General features: G+C 36.2%; 1 protein-coding gene across 1 annotated transcript in view; it reads left to right on the forward strand.

Moving 5' to 3' along the window:
- The window catches only part of LOC131044701 (signal peptide peptidase-like 2), an 88,023-nt gene that overhangs the window by 52,369 nt on the left and 10,696 nt on the right, over positions 1–24,958 (forward strand). Inside the window, exons 9-11 of the mRNA XM_057978080.2 lie at positions 2,699–2,752; positions 2,846–2,938; positions 15,972–16,114. Coding sequence (XP_057834063.2) covers positions 2,699–2,752; positions 2,846–2,938; positions 15,972–16,114 — 290 coding nt within the window. The remainder of the gene's footprint in view (positions 1–2,698; positions 2,753–2,845; positions 2,939–15,971; positions 16,115–24,958) is intronic.

Raw genomic sequence — 24,958 nt, forward strand, 5'->3', positions numbered from 1 at the left:
AGCCTTATGTATGTACTCATGGACCATGATTTCAATGGTATCTACCCCCACATCTCCAGATGACTATGATGGAAATGTAAAATAGCCTGATTTAAGATGGCACTGATGTTCCCATTCTTATATACCACACCCATTGGTGACTATGCTTTAATTGTTCTAACTGTTTGTTTATGTTTTATTAAACATTATATGCTCTAAGATCCCGTCAATTCCACAAGATATCTCATCATCTCATTGTTTGTGGACTTTACAAGATTGTCTATCTTCTAATTATATACATTCTCACAAATAGCCTTTTATCATGTTAAGTGAATGTTTAACGAAATCATTATTTGTTCTGAGTCCTTTTAAAATGTTTTCATGTCATGGATACCAAATTGAACTTGTAGATACGCACAAATATTTTGTTTTGAGTTCCATGCCCTTCTGTATTCTTATGAGTTTTAGTATTTTTAAATTTTACTAATTTCCTTCTCAACACCAGTAGAGTCCATCAACACGAATTTAGGTTTCCATTGATACTAGTAAACAAATGCAGCTAATGAGATTGGCCTTCATAAATACAAAATAATTTGGCTGCATTGAGACTCTGAATATTGTTTGGAATTTAGTAGTATAAAAATGTAGTTATTGTAATATTGGAATAATCTTTCATTTGAGATGCTGGCATTTAACTTGGGCCCCTGGAGAGTCATGTTTATGATTTGCTGAGATTTGGATGGTCTTACTGTCATAGATGGAATACTTGCAGAGTACTTGCCGAGTTTTGAAAGACTCGCAAGGTTTTTTGGTCGGCGAGTATTTACGCCATTAACTCGCACAAAAACTTGCCGAGTTTTTGGCGAGTTTTTCACAAAAACTCGGCGAGTCTTTGGCAAAAACTCCGCAAGTCTTTGGCAAAAACTCAGCTGCATAAAAAAAGAGGCCCAAACATGCCAAAAAAATATCTAATTTTTTTTTCAAGTCAGTCTCATTCTCTTCATTAGAATATATACATGAAATATACCATTTAAGTATAAGAAAGGAAAAAGACTTATATAACATTTAAGTATAAGAAAGAAAAAAGACATATATAACATTTAAGAATAAAAAAGGAAAAAGAGTAAAGACATATTGAAATGTGACTTATACTTAAAGTTATATTTCATGTATATATTGGTAGGATGTTTGAGAGTGGTTTAAGATCTCTAGGAGTTATAATGCAAATTCTAGGTTTTAGAAGATCTTTTAAATTTTCAGACTTAGTCAAATTTTAGTAATCAGTAGGCTCCCATCACCATTCTCTCACTCTCTCTATCTCACTCACATTATCTGCCCCAAATTCTAGATCTATTTATATCCCTATCACTCTTCCTCTATCCCCTCTCTCTACCACTCTCTATCTCATTCTCTCCTCTCTCTCCCTAGATCTAGACCTATCTATCTCTCTACCTCTCTCTTTCTCACACTCAGACCCCCGTGAGGGGTGCTACCCTCAACCTCGTTTTGGTGAGGTGGTGGAGCCACATCTGACTTCTAGGACTAGACCCTCTAATTTTATCCCTCCCCAAGTTTTCACTAGAGCTGGGAAGAGGAAGATGTAAAAAGTTTTGATGTAGTATTTACTTTTAGTTTTACAAAAACAATTTGCTATTTCTTTTTGTTTCACTCTATCAGCCATCAGCATTCTACATGAGGATGCCATTTTGTACCCAATTTACATTTATATCAATCAAATATATCTAGACTTAGCTTGTTTCTTTTCCGTACTCATTTATTGACTCATTGGATGCATCTCCTCATTGAAATTTGCAAAAAAAATTCATTTCTAATAAAATTTAAGCAAATTTTTTAGTTGCTGAGTTCTTGTTTTTGGGCCTTGGTGAGTTTTTGCTTTTGGTGAGTAGTTCAACTATGCATCTAATATTTGTACTTTGATTGGAAAATGGACAACAAATTGATTATCCAATGATAGCCTTTCTACAGTGAATATTTTATCTTTCAATGCCCTAATCAGACATCAACAGTCCATTTCATGGAGGCTTATAGCTGTGTAATTTTTTCATTTCTAGGATGAAAATCCCTAGTCTCATCAAGGTCCAGGCCATAGTTTACAAGTTTCAGGCACTGCATTTTCAGGCATTTATCTAATTAAATATTCTGTTGTTTTCTCATTTATTTGTTCTTATTTGAAGACTCCAAATGTCTTGTTTGAGAAAATATTATTTCTTCCTTGCAGCAGCTATTTTCTAGGTGTTTGCTATGATGCATCTTATTTTAGATCGACTGAGAAAACTTTAAAATGTGAACTATAATAGAGGTATTCATTGATGCTTTGAACAGACACAACGAACCATTTTATAAAGGATGGTTATAGATGCCTAGTCTTCTTCCTTGTGAGATCAAAATCCTTATCCTATCTGGCCATTGTTTAAGATACCGAATCTTATGTGGAGAGGCTCTGAATGTTTTGTTTGAGAAAGTATTAGTTCTCCCTTGCAGCTGCTATTTTCCTGGTGTCTTCTATGATCTCTTTTATTTTTCATTGATCACTTGTTATTATCTATTTCTCTGTTGTTTTAATGATCACTTTACCTTTTTAGGTTTGTGTTTTTTCCCTGCAACTGGGAATTAAAGTAAGCACAATAAGATTATTGATCTAATTTCAAATTAGTGCTTCTTTATTTGTCTTTGAACTAATGATAGGCCTATTTCACAGGGTATATCTTTGATGATCACGGTTCTCCAAATAGCACGGTTGCCAAATATCAAGGTATTACCTTTATACACCTTTATATTGTTTACATTGTTGGCTATATCTTTGAAATCTGTCACTTTTGAATTACTGCTGATATGCATTTTGTAGGTGGCAGCTGTTCTGTTAAGCTGTGCCTTCCTTTATGATATATTCTGGGTGTTCATATCACCTCTTATTTTCAATGAGAGCGTTATGATTGCTGTAAGTATATTGCCTTCCATACTGAGATGTTTATTTCTCATCTTTTCCTTGTAAACAGGTTACAAAATGAACCAATCAAAATTATCAAAAATTGAATATGGTAATAATTGCTTTAATTAACACCCCTTTAGAAGTTTAACTTGGGTTAGTGAGTCAGTTAAGTTAAAATATCATTATAATGTGTTGAAACCATGACTCTTCGGAAATGTGATGCTACTTTTATTTATACATGTATGAATATGGATTGGTAAGGTTGTCAATTATTTGTGCATGCGTTAAAAAACTCTTCCTCAATTATTTGTGCTTATTTTAAAAAATTCTTCCTCAATTATTTGTGCTTATGTTAAAAAATTCTTCAATTAAGAGGAACACCATATTTATAAATGCTTCTTTATCAAGTGTGTAAGAGCATAGATTATGTTTTTGTATCATTAGAAAGATAGGAAGAAATTATATCAATGTTCACAAGCATGAAATCAAGGATGTTCTCCCTGGCCATCTTGATTCATTTCCTCTGGGCCTTATTTTGCTTTGTTCCTTTCGTCAGGCAGATCAACTTAAAAGAGAGCAACTGAATGGTAGTAGAATCTTACTCCAAACTGGTTGATAATCTTTTTTGCTGAGAATTTCTGGAAGAAATCAGGGCTGGAGAGGGTTCCTATGTGCTATGCTGTATTTACTATTAAGTGGTCAGTTTGTATAGATCCATTCAAGTGCTTTTAGATTTAAAGCTGAATGAACTAACTCTTCAGATTGTGGAATACAATATGTTCATAATACAATAAATTTCTAACTTGGTAAAAACTCGGCAAATTTATCGAACATTTGAAAATATATACACTTTTAAAACTATTCTTCAAAAGAACACATATAATTGAATTTGTAGAACATATTAAGTGATTTCCATGATATATAAATCAAAATTATAGTTTAATATTATATTAGACCCACAAACTGTTAAAATAATATTAATATCTTCTATAATGGTCATCTTCTATTTTTAGCAGTCATCTTAGTTGTCGACTTATTTAGCTATTTAGCTTTTTAGTTGACTTATTTAGCTTGTTAAGTTAGCTTTTTATTATTTAGCCTTTTAAGCTATATTTAGCTTTTTAAGCTTATTTGATTTCACTTTAACGACTAGTTCTATTTATAGAACATCGTCTTGTAACCTCTATATATACGTGTGTATATCTCTCAATGTAATTATCCGATTATTGAATCATTCATTCAATTTATTTTTCATAAACAAGTTCAACCTCTGAATACATTTGAACTTAAACTTTCAACATCAATAAAAATTACAAATCATAAATCTTGCCCACAACTACAACTCAAACAAGTCTGCTGTCACTGTGTGGGTGACGCGGAAGTGGATGGTATAGCTGCAATATTCTCAGCAGGAGCCTCAACAAGTGCCTCATCCATAGTACTTGCAAAACTTGCACATTACTTGCAAGCGTTATTGTGGATTTGTTTTTATTTTGAATCACAGAATCACAGATATCAAATTGAATAATGTAATAATGTAAATTTGCCAAGAAACACTTAATGGATGTCGACCAAAAAAGAAATACATTAGTGTAAATTATATTTTTTGATTTGTTTGAAAATTTGCCTTTCATATAAAGTTTTCAGTCAGTATGCGTTTTTGCTAACTGCAGAACTTTGGAATTCATTAAATGAGAAGTAGACAGAAAGTTTTGGTGGCTGTTAGCTAGATTTCTTTTTAAAAGCTATATTGTAATTTGTAAACATGATCATCATTGATAATTTGATAGTAATTAGAAGCTTGCATACTAAAATATTTTATTTATGTTTGGCATTCAATCTAATGTCTGATTCTGTGACACTAATTTTAGTCAAAATGTGCCCTAAGTTTCTTTCAGTTGCATGCCCTAAGTTGCCTTAGTCGTTCCCAATCACATCCCGAAAATGCTATAGTTGCAATAATTTTTTAATTTCAGGTGTAAACATGATTTTATACTGATTTGGCAAGTTTACCTGAAAAATGTGGTAGAGGTATGACAAGTATTTGCGAAAAAACTGCAGTGAGTTTATGAAAAATTGGCAGCAAGTTTTTTGGCGAGTTCTCACCACCATGTCTAACTTGTGAGAACTCTGTGAGTATTGCATCTATGGAGGAACCAAAACTCTTGGTGGTAAAAATGAAACTGATAATGAGAGCTCTTGATATCAAGAATAGATAGAGCCGTGACCATTAGAATGAATGTTGGGCTGTTGAGGAGCATAGAAGCATATTTCTTTCTTGGGAATTTCTCAACTAACAAATGATAAAGAAAGTTTCAATTTCTTGGGAGGGAACCCAAAAAATGCTGAAAATTATAAAAAAGAGAGAAATAACTGATTTAAAAAAATAAAAAAGTTGGAGCCGTCTTATTTGCATAGAGAGTGAGAGATATTACCAAGCACTCTACATAGTCATAGTGCATTATTGCATAGTATACTTAAAATCAATTACAAACTAGAAAATACAAATGCCAACCCATGAAATACAAACTACGAAATAACACAAAGCAGATGGAGCCAATGTGGCTAGTTGCTATGAAGTACAATCCATCAGGTAGATGCAATTATTGATGATGAAGCTCATACATTCTGGTTTCTCCTAACTTGATTCAATTGGTCATCATCAAATGCACTTTTTTAAAAAGAGAAATAATGATGTTTTCTTTTTAATTCTTTAAAGCCATCCTAATTTCTTAGAGAGTGGTTATAGTGCACATTCCATACTTAGGGTACATTTTCACATGGTTTGACTTTAAAGTCTGAACCTCAAAATCAATTATAAAGTAGCAAATACAAATGGCAACACAAAAGATACAAACTACCAAGTAACACAAAGTGGACGGAGCCAATGCAGCTAGTTGCCATAATTACAATCCACTAGGGGAGTTTAGTTCTTGAGGATGAAGTTCCAATATTCTGCCCTCTCCTGATTTGATTCAATTGCTCTTCATCAAATACCTTGGTCATCCTCTAGATATCAAACTCTCTCCCCTCAAAAGGTGTCTCATCTTCATCTATGAGCCATTTTTGAATCTAGATCAATCTCGTTGAGGTCAATCAGTAGAGCATTCTAAATGCTTATTGATATAATTAAATCAATTGCATTTGTTAGTTATCTATACAAAATAAGTATCGTAATTGCAAATTGCAAGAAGACAATAATTGAAATTTACAAATAAAATGCATTTTTTTCTTACCTTGAAGCCTTTTTAATTGTAAGGCGAAGGTAATGGTGGACAGAAAGCAATCATTCATCCATTGTTGAACCAAATAGTTGCATTTCTTGGAAATTTGTGTTCAAACACACTCTTAGAATACTTGCAAGTAAATTGATCACACATCCGTCTCAAAATGCACATGTAAATCCATTGTTATTTGCATGTTTACATGTGACAACATTTACATTCCTTGCACCCTCAACGATTAGCGTGAGATCTTGAAAATATTCTTGTGTGAGATATCGAAAACATTCTTTAGTATCTTTAGATCTGTCAATGGAACTCTTATCAACATCTAAGCGGCTATTGGCTTCCTGAGTTAGATGGATATTGGCATATTGAGGGATAGCTTATTTACTTACCTAATGATCTTCCCATACTTTGTAATGTGTCTTGCTAACATTTGGCAAGATCTTGCTAACTTGTGCAAATTTACTGCTACCGAATATTGAAAGATCATCATAGTAGTAAGCTGATGATCTTTTTTTGGTAGAAATGGTTTGGCAAGGACCATTTTGCATGTGGCAACTTCTTGTAGCTTAAGACTTTTTCCATAGCTAGGGAAATACACGGGGATGCAAGAGTGTGAGAAACTTCACTTGACACTTCATGATTCAAAGTGCTTAACTAGGCCAAAGTTATTTTAAGTTTGACTAGTGCACTTGAATTGAGCCAAACTAATTGACTTTTTTACTAGATCATGTCTCTTTTGCATACTTTCAACACTTAGGGTTTTGGCCTTTTTTTGATCTACAAGAGTATGAATGCCTTTGCACACAACTAAATGGGCTTGAGCTAGACTCCTTTCATATCTTGGATCTAAGTGATAATTTATGCTACTACGTGGCTTCAACAAGACTAGTTCATAATATAAGTTATGCTCAATCTGAGATTAGTTACTTGTCTTAATCCTAATGACACCGGGGTTTCTTAGGTTGATTACACAATGTCATGCCCCCGATCCCATCATAATGAATTTAGTCAAATAAAATATATAATAATAGTCCTTAACATATCAATGAAATCAGAAATAAATAAAGTAATAAATTAAGTTCAAGAATATATATAAATATATTTTTTACTCAGAAAATCGTCTTATTCATCAGACTTCACGATTTTCTGTTAACAGTAATTATGTTAACAAATGAGAGGCAGTGATGACTCCTAAATCTGTACCATAAATAAGTGCACAGCAATTCGATTCATTAAAGACTTGACTTGTAAACCCAACAAAGGTTGTCCAATGCTGGCTGATAGGATAGATCACTGGGATCGCTTGCCAATACCTTTTGTACTAATTAAATATAAATACTATGCTAGCGGGTCCCACCATCAGGAAAATGTAAGGTAGAGGCTGCGATTATATAAGGTTAAGGCAGTGAGTATTATCCCTTCTGCCAAAATTATTTAAGCATGAGGCAAAGGTCAACTCCAAGGGACAAGTCTTCCCACTTCATTGAGACATCACCTTTGCATGAAATCACATCCTTTATGAAAAGGCATAGGGGTGGTATTAAAAGAACACCACCAAGCAGTGAAGGGATGGGAATTGAATATATACTATCTGGCAACCATTGGAAGGATCAGCAATTATTATATATAACCTGTGCTCATAGAAGGAGATCGGGTTGCATCACTGGCAATCAATATCTATAACAGCAGATTGGTATGAAGCTAATATCTTATAACATCAATCTGTTTATATAATTATATATATTGTTCCCAAAAATTTAATACAATCAATTATATACATGCACTAGGAATATTGATTACAATATGATTGATGTTTATATTATGCCAATGATATCGATATATGCATATATTTATACTACAGAAGATACTAGCATATTTGTAGCCCAATTACTTAATCATAAGTACCGCCCCCATAAGGAGAGGCTTAGTGTTGTTAGGGAGAGGTGGAGTAAATCCATCCCAAATTAGGTGAACCCCAAGGGTGGTCCGGATGGATGTTCCTGAAATCTGGGCCCAATCATGGAGGTGGTGTCATCACGCCTTAGACAAGTAAATACCCATCCAGGGTTGAGGAATAGAAAGGAAGTAAGAACTGGGGCTTGAATATAGCCACTATCAATTGTATTATTGTACCATGAATAAATATGGTTATCTAGTTTGATAAATTAATTTAAGGCATGAAAATATTGAGTAATGGGTGTTGATCACTGGGAAATTGGCAGCCTCCTAGTATGGGTCATTACACACAACCCATGCCATAACTACTAGCCAATTAGGTCCTCACACATATGATGTGCTAGATGCTAGGCTAATCTCATTGCACATGGATACTTTCAAAAGACCTTGTGCCAATTAGAATAGCTTCTATTTGCTTGGGGATGTAAGGATAGTGCACCTTGCAGCGTCTCTTACACCAACCCCAATGTCACCCATCCATACACACAAATAATATAAATGAATCTAAGCTTCCCTATCCAACATCGTTGAACATGAACTTAGATAATCATTTATACAATTCTAAGCTTGAGAACTCATTTCACATAAAGAGATTAAATTCATTATTAAAATACGATGCATGTACTCATAAAAAACTTAAACATAGCTTCTTCTATGCCACTACAACTCAAGGCTTCACATTTGGAGTTTCCCTATTTCCAAATAAAACATACATACATGGCTCCTAATATAGGAAAGAATAATCATAGATTCTCCCATGCCACAATGTGCTTAGGGCATTTAGTCATTTCACATATATCACTCTTAAATGTCATCAAACATCATGCCATTTAAAAAAAATCAATACAAAGCGTCCAATTGAGGACAATGAGTCCCACATCATACAAAATGTAACAAATCAGTCTTACAAGACCAAGGCATCCTCCTTTTTAACAATTCTTCTTTGCATTTGTCCTTACTTGTCTATGCTTTCCATTTTAACTTCTCAACACTCACTTCGACTCCTCCCCTTTTGAATCTCCTTCCTTGCAGTTTTGCATTTAAAAGTTCTCTAAATACATAAGCCACCTTAAATTAAGAACATCAAAAACCAATTCTTCTAGCTTCATCCCTTATATATCATGTCTTTTCTCTCCTAGCTTGGAAATTCTCTGTGTGTTCGATTGGCCAAGTTGGGCTGCTTGATTATTCCAAACATCCCCTTAGGGCTTGCTTCTTGTAGTGTCCAAGTTCTCCTCAGAGCTTCAAAAGTTTCTTCAAACATTTTTGTGTTAGAATCTACAAAATAGAGATTGCCCCAAAATCTAGTACAAGGAATAGAAACTATGAAATTGTAAATACATATGGTTACGAAATCAAAATAGTATAATAGAGTTAGTTTCCTATGAGAGAAATGCAAATTCTTAAGAAGCAAAACAACATTTGAGAGCTCAAAAAGCATTAATGAATAACAAGTTGGAGAAGTGGATACATATTTAGGAACGAGAGGAGGCAAGATCAACCAATGAGAAAGGTAACACTACCCAAAAATAGGCAAGTGTTACATTCTTCAAAAGATGCCATCTATCCACATTTGACTCAGTCATTGCAACTAAACAAGCCAAAATTATGTAGTAAAATAAATAATATCCAAGTAAGAAAATATTAAACCTACACTAACATCCCCCCTTAGTGAAACATAGATGGGTGAAAAGATGGCTCGACAAATGAAGCCTGATGAGGTATCCATGCACAAATAAATCCCCCCAAAGAGAAGAAGCCCTCCCACTACACCCCACAACCCCAAAGAAGAGAGAGAAGACTTCACAAAGTAGAGAGAGAGAGAAAGGACTAGGACTAATAAGAAGCTCCCCGTGAAGTAACCTTCTACACTACCAACAAAGCTCATAAATGAAGAAATTTGCTTTTTGTGGATTTTATGGTGGAAATGTCAACAATCTACTTAGACTTTCGGAAGTATCTGACCTATCCACGGATAAGCTTCCATGGAGTGCATGTGAACCTCTATGCACTTTGTCCGCTAATGATGGGTTGGGCTTTGTGAAATATGTACGACACTTTAGTTGTGACAAAATATGATTGATGGCTGTTTGAAATGGATACCAAACTTAAGTGAGAACATGCTATATCCAAATGATCTTAGTGGAGCATTAATAACCCTTAATACTTTACCTCAATGGAAGACAAAGCAATAGTAGATAGCTTCTTGCTTGATCAACAAATATGACTTGAAGCAACTGAGAAGCTGTAACTTGAATTGGATTGATGATCTTGAGAATTGCTTGCTTAATTTGAATTTGTATGCCCACCAAGTCAATGCCAATGCTTGTAATATAGTGAATCTCAAAATTGTTAGTACCTTAAATGTAACGGAGAATGTGCTTGGCTGCCTTTCAATGCAGCCCTTGGGGTTCTTGCATAAACCAAGAGACCATGCCCACAACAAATAAAATATCAGGCCTTGTATGAGTCAAATAAATGAGGTTGCGAGCAAGTTGTCAATACTAGGTACTATTAAGTAAAGTTGAAGAGAATTGAGCTTCATGTTTGACTTAGAAAAAGAAGTTAGAGTAGGCTTGTAGTCAGCCATTTGATATCATAGGAGAAAATCTAGAGAATACTTGGATTGTCCCATATTGATCCCAAAAGTAGATCAAGAGATCTCAATCTCAAGAAAATAATGCAACAAGTCCAATCTAGTCATAAAAAGCCTATCAAGAAGGGCAATTTTTGTTACTGCAATGGATGAAGAAGTCCTTGTCATCAATAAGTCATCAATACAAAGAACCAAAGATAGGATAGAATCATCCTATTGCAAAATGTAAATGTTAGAATCTGAATGGCAACGAGAACACCCAATTGTAATATCTTGGCATGTTAAGCCTGATGGGCCTCCTTCATGCCACAAATAGATTCCCTAAGCTTGCAAACTGAGGAAGAGTCTCATAGAAAACCTTGTGGCTCCTCCATTTATATTTCCTTCAGGTCTTCGTGAAGAAATGTACTCTTCACATCCATCTAGGGACCTCCTAGCAATGTGTTGCATTGATAGCAAGTGTGAATCAATTGAAACCATCTTTGCAATTTGTGTGAAGATCATAGCATAATCAACACTAGGAAATTGAGAAACACCCTTTGCAACCAATTATGCTTTGTACTTATTCACTAAGTAATCTGTTGCAAATTTTGTCCAATAGATCCATTTGCATCGAACAAATTCCTACACTTAAGAAGGGGAATGAGATCCAAAGATGGTACCAAAAAACCATATTCCTCTTGCATGGTGGCATCCCATTTAGGAATTCCAAGTGCCTCTTGAAAATACTTTGGATCAGAGGAAGAAGCTATGTAAACATATGGTAGTCCTTGAAATTGTGTATGTCTTCACCTAGTGTTTGATGGATCCTTGACCCAATCGCTTGTAGCTTGCTATGTTTGTTATTCCCAAAGTAGAATTTAAGTCAGATAATTAGGAAGAGAATCATCAACCTTTGAATGAATTAATCTTGGCATCTAAAAGGGATGAAGAAGAGTCTTTCATCATTAGGAATCTAGCTAGGTGGATTCACATCCTTAGAAAAACTCTCATCTAGCCCAAGTGACTTCAATGTGATTGTAGGAGAAGTGTAAAGAGTGGAACTTGAAGAGGTCTCCTCAAAGTGAACACTCGTCTTAGTGAATGGCTCATGTGTTGTAGGATAGAGTAGTCAATAATCATTAACACGATTGGATAACGCACAATTATGCAAGACCTCCTTTGAAGATCTATAGGGTTACATTTTTCTACAAGAATGTGGGCCCATGTAGGAGAAATAAAAAATTTGAAGTGCTCGAGGCTTCAAAAGGAGCGACTCCTTTCAACGTTTGATGAGAAACACAATTATAGATGTAACGAGCACAATTGATGGCCGTTGCCTATTATTGAGGTGCAAGAGATATGGAATGTATCATGTAGTTGGCCATTTCCTTCAAAGACTTGTTTTTGGCTTCTGCCACACTATATTGCTAAGGGCTATGAGGAACAATGCACTATAAATGAGTCCCATTTGTTGTACAAAATTGTTCAAAATGATGGTTGACATACTTACCACCATTGTTTGTATGCAAAACTTTGATGGCTTGCGTTGATTGTTTTTCTACAAAAGATTTGAAGCCTCCAAGGTTCTGAAACAACTTGGACTTTTGTCGGAGAATGTACACTCATATATACTTTGAAAAGTCATGAATGAGTATTGAAACATATTTGATCTTGCTAAAGAAAGGATGTTGAAATTGCCTAGCCAAATCACTGTGAACTAATTCTGGAATCGGTGAACCTCTCCATGCCCTTCCTTTGTCAAACTTCTGTTTGGAATGCTTACCAAGGATGCAACCCTACCAAACATTGTTAGAAAAGCGAATATAAGGAAACCCTGTAACCATGCTCTGTAAAAATGGAAAAGTTGATTGCAAATTGCCAAAAACCTGGTTTCAAAATGGTCCCACCTTGTACAACACAAACAATGGCAAAAAATCTCTTTCCCTGCTAGTGAGCAACTTTCCCATGGCTGCTCATTGATCCTATGATTTGGGGAAAATTTTCTTGATACATTGGAAGAGCCCCACATTCACCTCTTCAACGAGAGTGAAAGTCACTATAAAACAATGCTAGATTTATGAGGTATCTAGCAAAATGGAGGATGTAATGTATGAGTTGGTTCCATGTATCAGTTTTATATTATGGAAAGATATGAACTTAGGTGTTCAAATCCTGTCTTTTTTAATATGCGTGAATACGTATTAGAGTGCCAGCTGTTAGTGTGGAGTTGCAGGTTGGTTTCTAGGGCAGAATTGCAAGTTGGCTGTGGGCAGGCAGTGTATCAGACCAATGAGGAAGTCACCCACTAGTGTGGAGTTACGGCTTGACTGCTAGGACAGAAGTGCAAATTGTCCACAGGTAGAGAGAAATTGGGAATCAGATGATGCCACTCACGAAATTTTCACAGAAAGAAGTCTTTATACAATTGGCTATCTTCATCCACAGGTCCTCCTTGTTGACATGGTGCAAACAGGCAACTCAGAAATTTTCCCATCAATCTCCATCAAAATTAAAGGATGCACATAGGCAATTTAGAGAAACTCTTTCATCCTCAAAAATATAAGAGAGCGGGAAAATGAGAAGAGCAAAAAAAGCTAGCTAGAGAGGCCAATCATAGGAAAGAAATCAATTCAAAGGCTTCCAAAAAAACCAGAAGCACATATCAACCAAATGCATCCAATTGGGGAGAGGTGGGACCAATCGCAGATCAAACAACCATCAAATTTCACCAAAACAAGAATGAGAGCAAGAGATTCATAAAGGAGGAGGAGCAAGGGTAGAGATTTATAATTGAAACAGAATTTACAATATGAGGGTGGAAATTTCTTACCTGAAGATGCTCCAGACAGAAAAAAATCCCTATATTTTTATTACCCAGAAATAGAAAGTGCACCAAGAATCCAGATTATTGCCAAAAAAGGGTCGCCTTGTGATCAATCATCATTGAGGGGGCTCAGGGAAGCAATCATAAAATCACAACATGACAAGACCAATTTTCAAGGTGATTCAGTTTGGTGGGATTTGTGAAATCATGAAAAAAGAAGTGGGGAGAGAGGGAGGAGATAAAGGATACATCCAAAGTTAGAATGTTCTTGAACTCAATGGGGTAAGGAGCAGTGCAAAAGGTGTTCAGTGCTCCCGATGATGCCAATAAACTGACATCTTTGTTTGAAGTTAGTTTTGCAGTGTGATTTCTCTCTCTTTTTGAATGAATAAAATTTAATTTGTCAAAATTAATTGTTAACCGCTGAGCTTCCTCCATATTTGTTTCCTATCATTATTCTCACATCATTCCTGCATCTGTAGCGTTGATTACCATCTTAGAATCGCCTGCTACTAGGAGGTTTTTCCAGCCTCAGATTATCACAATCTACAATCCTTTTCCTATTCTGCCATTGCCTCTGCTTGGCTATTAGTTACCCTTTTGAATGTCAATTATAGTGATCAGAAGAGAATGCCAATCAGAATTCCTGAATATACTCCCAATACTTGCTTGCCCACATTACCTTTTTCCCATTCATGAATGTGAAGCTTCAATATTCCAGGAGGCAGTGGACACCAAAAAACCTCTAGATTTGAAAGTCCATTACTGTGAAAACTTTTATTTGATGGGGTAATATCATATTAATAAACAACAAAATTAAAGCATAATCCACCTGATATAGGTTTTTGATTTTGATGATTCCAAATTGTGTAAATAGTTACAAGAATTGGACATCGTAAATACATATGAACAGTTAAATCCTCCATCAAGGTGACAGAGAGAATAGCATAGCTATTAAAAAACTACGCGTGGATTTAAAGTCAGCAACAAAAAGTACCAGCCCAGAAATTATTAAAACTACCATTAGAAGAATTAGCTTGATTCAATCCCCCAAAAATTCTGCCAAATTCAGCAGATACCAACACCAAACTGAAGTTTGGTACTGGAGCAGGCACTGCGAAGGCTCTCTGAAATATGTTAAAATCCCCCACATTGTCTGGGCTGCCCTGCAACTGGCTATCTTCAGTCACTTATCCTCTTTGTTGACATGGTTGATTACTTCATTAACCATTTGCTTGATGGTGTTGAAGAGATAATTAATAGACTATTGGATATCTGGCAGGATGATATGCATTAGATTGGAAGCTAGAGCAGAAATTTACTCCATGCTGTCTACTCTTCTCAAACATTTCTCTCAGTTTCTCAACTCCATTGATCCACCTCTTCCACTTGCCCTTGCAAGTTCTATCTGCTTTGTAGGGATCTTAGAGCCCCGTGTTTTCCTTATTGAGCCTACATCCTCACCCATGTACCTGTCTCTCCCACCTGCCCTTGCATGTTCTACCTGCTCTGGTAGGGATCTGAGCCCCATGGTCTTCTCATTGAGCCCACATCCTCCCTCACCTAACTCCAACTTTGGATTGGTGTCTCAGATGAGATCAACTAGAACTGGAAGGAATACTTTTTGCCGTTCACTCAGGAACATGCCAATCGGACCACCAGGAACATAGCATTGTATTAAGCACCTCATTAGCAAGCAATAAGATCTTTCAGCCATCAATTTCCTATATCCATTCAAATATCGTTGTATAGACTTTAGGGCATTAATTTTTGATAAGGGTATCAGTTTTTGAGCTCTCATGGATATGTCTAAAAATTTGATTCTTATACAGTCAAAGCTATATCAGGGGAACAATGTAAAAAATTAAAGTTGTTATCTGCTAGAGCGAAATTGAAGACATACATGTAGCTGCATATGAGTTGCAGACAAAGTGCTGCAATGAAACATTCTAGCAAAACAAATATTGAGATAAATATTTATTCTTGGATTTGAAAAGTTCTAGAATTACGAATGTTAGGTTGATTAGGTATTCATTAAAGATTTCAGAGTTTGTGAATGGCATTTTTTGTTGATGTTAATCAAAGGAAGAAAAGAAAGGAGATATTGATGAATTTCTCTGACATAAATATGAACCTAAATTCTCTGTAAAGAGGTCATAATTAAAGATTGGCAGCACACACTTCTTCAGAACTGCCAAAATTCAATAGAACTTGGATCAAGAATGAGGAAACCAAAGCCTTTTAAAAATATTACCATGTTTTACTAACTATTTTAAAGGCAAAGCCTTTTAAAAATATTACCATGTTTTGCTAACTATTTTAAAGGTATCTTTGTTTATGGCTTTATGCGAATGAATGGGGAAGTGGAATAGAGGGAGACACATAAGTGACGTGTACTGATGTTTGAGATTAGATTCATATACAAGGTTCTCTAAGATGGTTTTGGTCTTTCAGGTTGCACGTGGTGATAAATCTGGTGGTGAAAATATTCCCATGCTTCTTAGGATCCCTCGGTTTTTTGATCCGTGGGGAGGTGATAATATGATTGGTTTTGGAGACATTGTTTTACCTGGATTACTCATCTGTTTTGCATTCAGGTGATCTTTCAATCTTAGACCTTTACATGGATTGTTATGTTATCAAAGGTTTTACTTAATTTCATTATGGTGTTGACAGTTGGTTATTAATATTAATGAAATTCTGTTAATTTTAGTCCTAATAGTGGTTGTAGGATAGTTCTATGCACTCTATACATTTTTTGTTCTTCTATACATTTTTTGTTCTTCTACATGTGGCATTAGTTTGTGTCACATCAACATTTTAATTTCTAACCTGTGTTAATCTTTACTTTCAACTTTCATTTGTTTGTGCATTGCTACAATCTTGCATTCGGATGTTGATTGTGCTAGGTGTTCTGGAGTTAAGTGATCTTCACCAGTCCATCTATATGTTTAGTTTTGATCACTTTTTTCAGTAATTATGTTGCCGCTTCCCTATATTAAATAAACTCAGAGGCTTGCGCTACTGTAAAGGGTCATTTTAAGTTGGATTTTTTTTTATGCAAGTGTACATTTTCTTTCCTCACTGTGGAAAACAAATCAAATTGGGCTGGTAGGCACATTAAAACTTGCAGGTTTGATAATGAGGAGGTTTTGCTTTCAAACAGTTCAAATTATAGTGTGACAAGCAAGTGATAGATGCAATTCCTGGCTCCATACTCTCTGCAGCAAATTCAGGCTGTGGAAAGGAGGAATTGAGGAATAATGAAAATGGCTCACTGCATGCATAACATGGGCAAGTCATTAGACATTGGGGTGAGGCAATTCATATGATAAATCTTTTGAGTAGAAGTCTGTGCGAAGTCTCACAACAAATAATTCTTGAGACAAAAGCCAAAGGTAAAACATCTCCACATCTTTAGTTCCATGACGTATGCTGTGGTTGTGGATAATAAAAGAAGCAAGCTGGATGCTAAGAGTAGGGAATAATTGATTGTTGCTTATGGCGAGCAATCAAAAGCTCATAGGTTTATCGACACTACTACTAACAAAGTCATGATTAGTAAGGGTGTGCAAATAAAGGATTTTGACCCATTCTTTTCTAGTTCTTCAGATAGTATGGATAGTTTTAACCAGCATGCTGTGATGTCCCCTTCTAGTTGACATCTGTCAGCTAAGTAGATTAGCCTATCATTGACCCTCGTACGCTGATGAGGTTGGTTAGAGGGTCTTTCGGAGATTGATTCTTCATCTTTAGAGTGAGCATTACAGGACTGGCTTTCATTTGAGGTCTCCAAGACTCCGTTTGAGACACTTTCTATTTTTAAGAGTCCTATTTTTAGCCAGTGGGTTGGGCAGTGGCAGAGTATGGCTTGGCAGTCTCCAGTTCTGACGACAGGCAATTCTGATGGATACTTAGAGAGATATTAATAATTAATTACTTTAATTAAATATTAAATGGCAAACTTTAATGTTTTAATATTTTAAAGTCACTTTAAGTTATAACTTAAGCGAGGGTCTATTTCTCATCGGATGGGGCCACTTTTATATTAAATTGAAAAGAGATTTATTTTTGAAGCTTCACTAGTCAAAAATAAATATTAAAAGTTAAAACATCATTTAATGCCAAATCGTACTTTTCTTGGGAATAGTGCCACACCCTAAAGGGAAGAGATAAAAGAAGTTTTTAGGTCTTCTTTTCATTATGTGAAGATTTGATATTGAGTTTGCTCTGAGGAGACTTTGGATTGAGGGTTTCAGCAGGGGTTTCTTCCTGCAGATGATCTGAGAGTATTGGTACAGGGAAACGGTGGATTTCTGTGCAACAGCATTAGAGGCTGTGAAATATCAGTTGATTTTTCTTTCAGTTGGTTTCATCCAGAAACCAAGATTGGGCGGATTAGACAAGGTTTCATTCATTTTATGCAAATGATTTACTGTAGCCACAGAGTCAGAGCAGAGGCAGAAAAGAGTGTGTTTACAGCTGGGCTTTTGGTGCATGCATGGCCTCTAGATCTGCCGTACCTTTCTTCCTAGAAAGGGTTCGATATTGTTGAGGGAGGATTCCATAAATTCTGAAATAAATCCTAAAGGGGACGCCTAGCTGGTAGCTGCAGTTTGAAATGCTAAACTCACCATTCCGGGTAGTTTGGACTATTAAATAATTCTGCTGTCATTTATTTACTGCTGTACGGCAGCAAGTGTCATTTATTTACTGCTGTACGGCAGCAAGGACAAATAAGGGGTTTCATAAATTTGAGGTATTTGACAATAAATCTTCTTGGTCTTGTCTGATTTCTTTATTGAAGGTGTTTATGCAAATTGGATGTAATAAGGGTTTGATAATCCTAATTCTACGAAGTTCAATTAATTTCCAGTTTTTTCCAATGTTGCTTTTCGCATACTATTTGTTCAAAACTAGCCTTGTTGTTAGAAACTGCAAAATACAAAACATAAAATGCAACAGGTTCAACTAAACCTCTATTGTCTGAGTTGAGAACCCTTGGTAGGTTCTTACACATTCAGTATCTGTTTACTTGCTATATGAGTACACAAGTATTTAAATCATTGTAAATTGAGTTCTTAAACATAAATGATTCATCCAAGAATAGAAAAAGTAATTCAAGAGTGTTCATATGATATAACAGTTGCTTTTTTATACATTCAACGCTCTTACGCAAAATTGGATAAAGGGAGTAATTCTATTCCTAACACACAATCCCTTTTCTTGACTACAAAGAACTATATAAACGTGCTGATGGTTGTCAGGGAATTCCGAACATTGGCAATTACCAAAACAAATTCAATCAGCCGATGAGGCATAACCATACCTGCTGAGTAACTAAAGCACGGCATTATTGATATGCAATTTATAACTTAATATGTATTTTATGCAATTTACATTAAACCTGCCCCCCAAAGGAAAAGTTGTCTTCCAAATAACAAAAAATTGAATAAACAGTCATCACTGAGGGGTGGAGTTAAGAGATGTACTTGGAGGTAGTGTAGACACTAAAGGACTCAAATTCTTGGATATAGCTGCTCGTAATTTATAGATTGTTTGCTATTTTACATGATGTGTAGCCAAAAGTTCTCATTCTCCTGATATTTTGACCACCTGCATGGCCTCCATGAATTGGTTCTTGGCCTTTTCATTAGCTATTTGGTGTTTAGATATCTCCTTATCTTTCTCAGCACACTTACGTTGTTCCAATTCGATCAATTGAGCTTGTTGAGCTAACTAGGCTTGAAATCTAAGCCTCTGACCTTCTAAGTCCTCCCTTAATTGTTTTAAAATCTTAATTATTTATTATTAATTTCAATGCCAATTGTACGTTGGGCTTTCATCTATTAGAATAATATCTTGATTATTTATTACTGATGGTCAATTATGTAACTTAATGTACATATTAGGTAGTTTCTAATTTTCTTCAATTTATGATTGTTTCATAATAGAAACATCGTTTTGTAATTCTTTAAATGATCTTTTGATCATTTCATTAATTCAATCAGTAATTTACCAAAACAAGGTATTAGAGCCAAAACACAAAACTTTGTCAAAAAAATTTCAAAAGTTTTATAAGAAATTTTGGAAAATTTTTTTAGTGAGTTGAATTTTTTGGTCTTTTTTTTTCTTTTCTGACTTCAGTTCGTTTAATTTCGAGGGTTTTTGAATCAGCCCGTGCGATTCCTTTCTGGTCTTTTTTTAACAGAGGCTGCTTTTTTTCTAAATCGCGATTTTCTTTTCCATTGTCGGCACCTATTTTTCTCATTCGCTTTTCTTTGTGTTCTGCTCGACATTTTTTTTTTTGAATTTGGTGTGTTGCAATTCGACGCGATTTCTTGTGTTGCATCTGGTGTCTTCTACGTCGCATTTGTTCTATTCGCAATTTTTCGCGATTTGCGATCTCAAAACTCTGCGATCCGTATTTTTCTAGAGCTGTTGAGTCTGGTTTATAGCATTGTTTTCCAAAAAAATTTGTGACGTAATTTTGCGTTTTCGACGAATCTTTTTTTTCATGACCTATCTATGTCCTCTCTTTGTGCCTTCAACCTGGAAATTTTCCTTTGCAGGTTTTGAAATTTACTGGGCGTTTGTTATTTTCGACGACCTAGAGTTCTGTCGGCTAGGGTTTTGCTGAAAGTCCTCTGTTTTTTTGTCGGAATTATTTTTAACTTGCTAATTCTGTGGGTTTTTTACGAAGATTTATGGGTCAGTCAAAATTTTTGGGTCTATTGAAAATTTTACCTCGTGATTTGTGCCATATGTACTTCATACTTCTCGAAGTTTGTACCTGAATATGCCTTAGTTTATGCATTGGGATCCGTACCTCGGGTTCCATAATCAATATTTTTGCCTTTTTAGAAATTCTTGTTTTCTGTGCCTTGAAAAGCATGCACAATAGCATCTTTGATCAACATAATTTTGGAAGGCAATTAGCGATTCAACAACAAAAATTATAACACATGGAAGCACCGAATGATGACCATCTTTGAATATCGCTACCTTGATACCCTCGTTTTGGGTATGGAAACTCGTCCTACCACAATTGGACAAGATCAGGATAAGTTTGACGAGTGTAACCGAGAAATGGTCATGCTTATCAAACTTTTCGTTATTGATGATCAGTTGCCACAAGTGCCACCCGACAAGACAATTGCAGAGATCTGGACTATTTTGAAGGATATCCATGAGACATCAGATAAGAGATGAGCGTTCTTCTTGAAAAACCAACTATGTTCTATCATGATGGATGAGTGTATGTCCTTACAGTAACATCTGACAAATATTAAGGACATTTGGGATCAACTGGAAGCAATTGATAAGAAAATGGAGGAAGAGGATATGGTAGTTATAACTCTAAAGAGTCTACCTAAATCCTATGAGCACTTCATAGAAACGCCTCAACATTACTTCTACGGATGTTGACTTAAAATTTCCAAACTTGTGCACCAAACTTCTGTAGGAGGACCGTTGGAAATAACAGTTTGGTAGCAGTGCCACTTTGTCCTCCTCAGAACAAGCCTTCGCAGTGAAATCCCTTCACAAGGATAAAGGCAAATCATAGTCATTTCAGTAGAAAGGCCCCACTCAATCTCAGGATAGCTTGAAGAAGAAGAAAGTTCAGTGTAACTACTGCCACAAATTTGGACACTTGATAAAGGACCGTCGGAATTGGATAGCTTCTGAACAGCGAAAGCAGGGAGGGTCTCAACCTAAGGCCAATGTTGCAGAGCACTCAGAGCAGAAAGAATCTACATTCTATGCTTTCATGGTGAAGCGTCCTACGGATTATGTGAAATCTTTTGCTTGGTACATAAACTCTGGTGCCTCTTGACTTCTCACCTCACTGATTGGTTCATAGACTTCTCACCTTTCACTGATTCAGTCATTTTTGGAGGAGAAGAGTATACTGTTGTTGGCAAGGACAACGTCCAGATACAGTCTGGTGGGAGGAATCTCATATTCCTCAATGTATACTATGTTCCTGGCAATGAACTAAACCTTCTCTCAGTGAGCTAGATTATGGGGCACTCTCCTCAACTTGACGTGATATTCAGTTTACACGTGTTCAATTGTTGATTGTGCCACTCGTACTACTGTGGCTGTTGGCATCGAGGATCATGGTCTATACAGACTTGTAGATATGGGTGATTCTTTTGAGCATTCCTTCGCAACTAAATCATCTTCTATTAGCAGTCTTTGGCATTAGTGGTATGACCACCTGAACTTTCATTATCTTGCTCAGCTTGTTCGGGAGGATCTAGTTCTTGGCTTACTTGAGATTCAGACTCAAAATCATCGAGTTTGTGGAGCTTGTCAGGCTAGGAAGCAACACAGGACACCATTCAAAGATGGTGACTCATGGCAAGCCTCAAAGGTGTTGCAGTTGGTTCATGTTGATGTATGTGGTCCAATGAATACGCCTCTTGTTACTGGTTCTAGGTATTTCTTGCTTTTTTTTATGATTTCAATTGTAAAATGTGGGTGTATTTTCTTAGACAGAAATCAGATGTGTTTACTGTATTTCAGAAGTTTAAGGCCTTAGTAGAAAAAGAGTTAGGTTGTCCCATAGTCACTCTTAGGTTAGATAATTCCGGGGGGGGGGGAGTTTTGTTCTTCCGCTTTCTCTAACTTCTGTGATACACACGACATCAAATGCCAGTTAACCACACCTTACACTCCTCAGCAGAACGGTGTTGTAGAATGTCACAATCACACTATCACTGAAATGGCTAGGTCAATGTTGGAACACAGGGGTGTTCCTAAGAAATTTTGGGCAGAAGCAGTATACGTTGTAGTCTATCTCCTTAATCGATCTCCCACATAGGCTGTTAAGGGGAAGACTTCTGAGGAAGCCTGGACTGGTTGCAAACCCAAGATCAGTCATCTGAAAGTCTTTGGGTCTTTAGTGTATGTTTGGATTCTAGATGCCAAGTGCTTCAAGTTGGATTCCAAGAGTCAAAAACTTATGTTCATAAGGTACAATGACAACCACAAGGCTTCTGGTTGATTGATGTAGACACAGATTGTCTCATCTTCAGTCGTGAGTTGTCTTTGATGAAGAACGAGGACCTTTTTAGCTATCCTCCTCTGAGCATAATTTTGAGGATCAACCTTTGAAGGCTACTGATTTGGGTGTCCGTCTTCCATTTGGTTTACTTGATGGGAGGGATGATGCAAAATTTGAATTTGATGATTCCCTACTTGAATTTCGTTTGGATGATGCTAATCTTCCATCTGTTCTAGCTCCAATTCCAGTCATTCCTCCCACATCTGATGTTGGCTCTTCTACTTTCTGACGTAAATGGTGGGCTAAGACCATCATTGATATTCGTTCTGATGAGCTCATTGAGGGTAGATCTTCTAGAAATAAGAACAAGCAGCAAAATACAATCGACTTTGCTCTCATGGCCAACATTCATAGTATTTTTGAGCCTCAAACATATTCTGAGGCTAAAGGAATTCCTGAGTGGGAAAAGGCTATGGAAGCTGAACACTAGAGTCTGTTGAAGAATAACTCTTGGGTCCTTTCTGATCTTCCACCAGGGAAGAAACCCATTAGCTGCAAATGGGTGTATAAAGTTAAGTACAAAGTTAACGAAACCCTTGACAAGTACAAAGCTTGTTTTGTTGCTTGGGGGTCTTCACAGAAGGAAGGCATTGACTATGAGGAGACTTTTGCTCGTACGGCCAAGATGAGTACCATTCGGCTTGTCCTTGCCTTAGCAGCTCAGTTTGGTTGGAAAGTCCATCAAATGGATGTTAAGAGTACATTCCTCAATGGCGAGTTGCAGGAAGAGGTCTACATGACGCAGCCTCCAAGGTTTAAGGTTGCTGGAAAAGAACATCAAGTGTGTAGATTGGTGAAAGCACTCTATGGCTTGAAACAAGCTTCTTGGGCTTGGTACATCAAAATTGACAAGTACCTCACAGATGATGGCTTTCAGAGGAGTCCATTTGATTCTAATTTGTATGTCAAAAACACTAGTGATGATATTCTTATTCTTGTTGCCTATGTTGATGACCTCATTATCATTGGTAGTTCGACACTTTTGATCGATCAGAGCAAACAGAGTTTGTGCCAGTCCTTTGACATGACAGACTTGGGACTTTTGCACTATTGCTTAGGTGTTGAAGTTTGGCAGATTGAAGGTAGTATCTTCATATCTCAGTCTAAGTATGCTCGTAGTTTGTTGAACAAGTTTTGGATGCAAGACTGCAAACTTACATCCACACCTATGGAGAAAGGGTTGAAGCTGACAACCAAATCAGATTCACCTGTGGTGGATGAATTAGCATTTAGGCAACTAATGGACAGTCTCATCTACCTTATTACTACTAGGCCCGATCCCAATTTTGCAATGAACTACATTTCACACTTCATGACAGCTCCCAAGGTTGATCATTTGGTAGCAGTGAAGCATGTGTTGCGTTATGTGAAGGGCACTTTTGATTTTGGTCTTTTGTACAACAAAAGTCACGATTCTAGACTCATTGGTTATACAGATTGAGATTGGGCAGGTCTTGTTGATGACAAAAAACAACATCTGGGTATGTATTCAATTTGGGGTCTGGTGCAATCACATGGACTAGCAAGAAGCAACAAGAAGTGGCTCTTTCCTCGACAGAAGTAGAGTATTGAGGAACAGTTAAGGCAGCTTGTGAGGTAGTTTGGCTTCAGAGGATGCTTTCAAACATGCAAATGTCTCAAACAGATCCCACTCCCCTTTTCTGTGACAATCAAGGGGTGCTCAAACTGGCCAAGAATCAGGTCTTCCATGAGAGAACCAAGCATGTTGAACTTCATTGTCACTTCATTTGGAAATTGGTTGAAGACGGATCAGTTTAGTTACTGTATATTCCGACGACAGATCAAATAGTGGATATCCTCACCAAGTCTCTGAGCCCGGACAAGTTTGTAAAATTTAGGGGGCAACTTGGTGTAGTTGATAGATTGACCATTAAGGGAGGGTATTAGAATAGTATCTTGATTATTTATTATTAATGGTCATTATGCAACTTAATGTACATATTAGGTAGTTTCTAATTTTCTTTCGTTTACGATTGTTTCATAATAGAAACATCATTTTGTAATTCTTTAAATGATCTTTCGATCATTTCATTAATTCATTCAATAATTTACCTAAACATCATCCCTGTCTGCAAAATGAGGTAGCGGTGTTGGAATTGATATTTGATGGAGTATAGAGCTTCTCAAACTTTTCCATTTGATCTTCCAAAGGATGTTGAAACTTGAAACTTGCACTAAAATCCATTTGTGTTTCATCTTTGATAGTTTAGTAGTAGGCCACCCACGAGAAATGTAGATTTGGATGAACTCATTTTGGCAATCTCCTTCCACAAATGATTGAATGCACCTAGCTTCCTATAAGACCAATGGAGAATGACGGTTGTTTAACTTCTAAGCAATATCTGCT

The sequence above is a fragment of the Cryptomeria japonica genome, chromosome 3 (genome assembly GCF_030272615.1).
Source record: "Cryptomeria japonica chromosome 3, Sugi_1.0, whole genome shotgun sequence".
Taxonomy (NCBI): domain Eukaryota; kingdom Viridiplantae; phylum Streptophyta; class Pinopsida; order Cupressales; family Cupressaceae; genus Cryptomeria; species Cryptomeria japonica.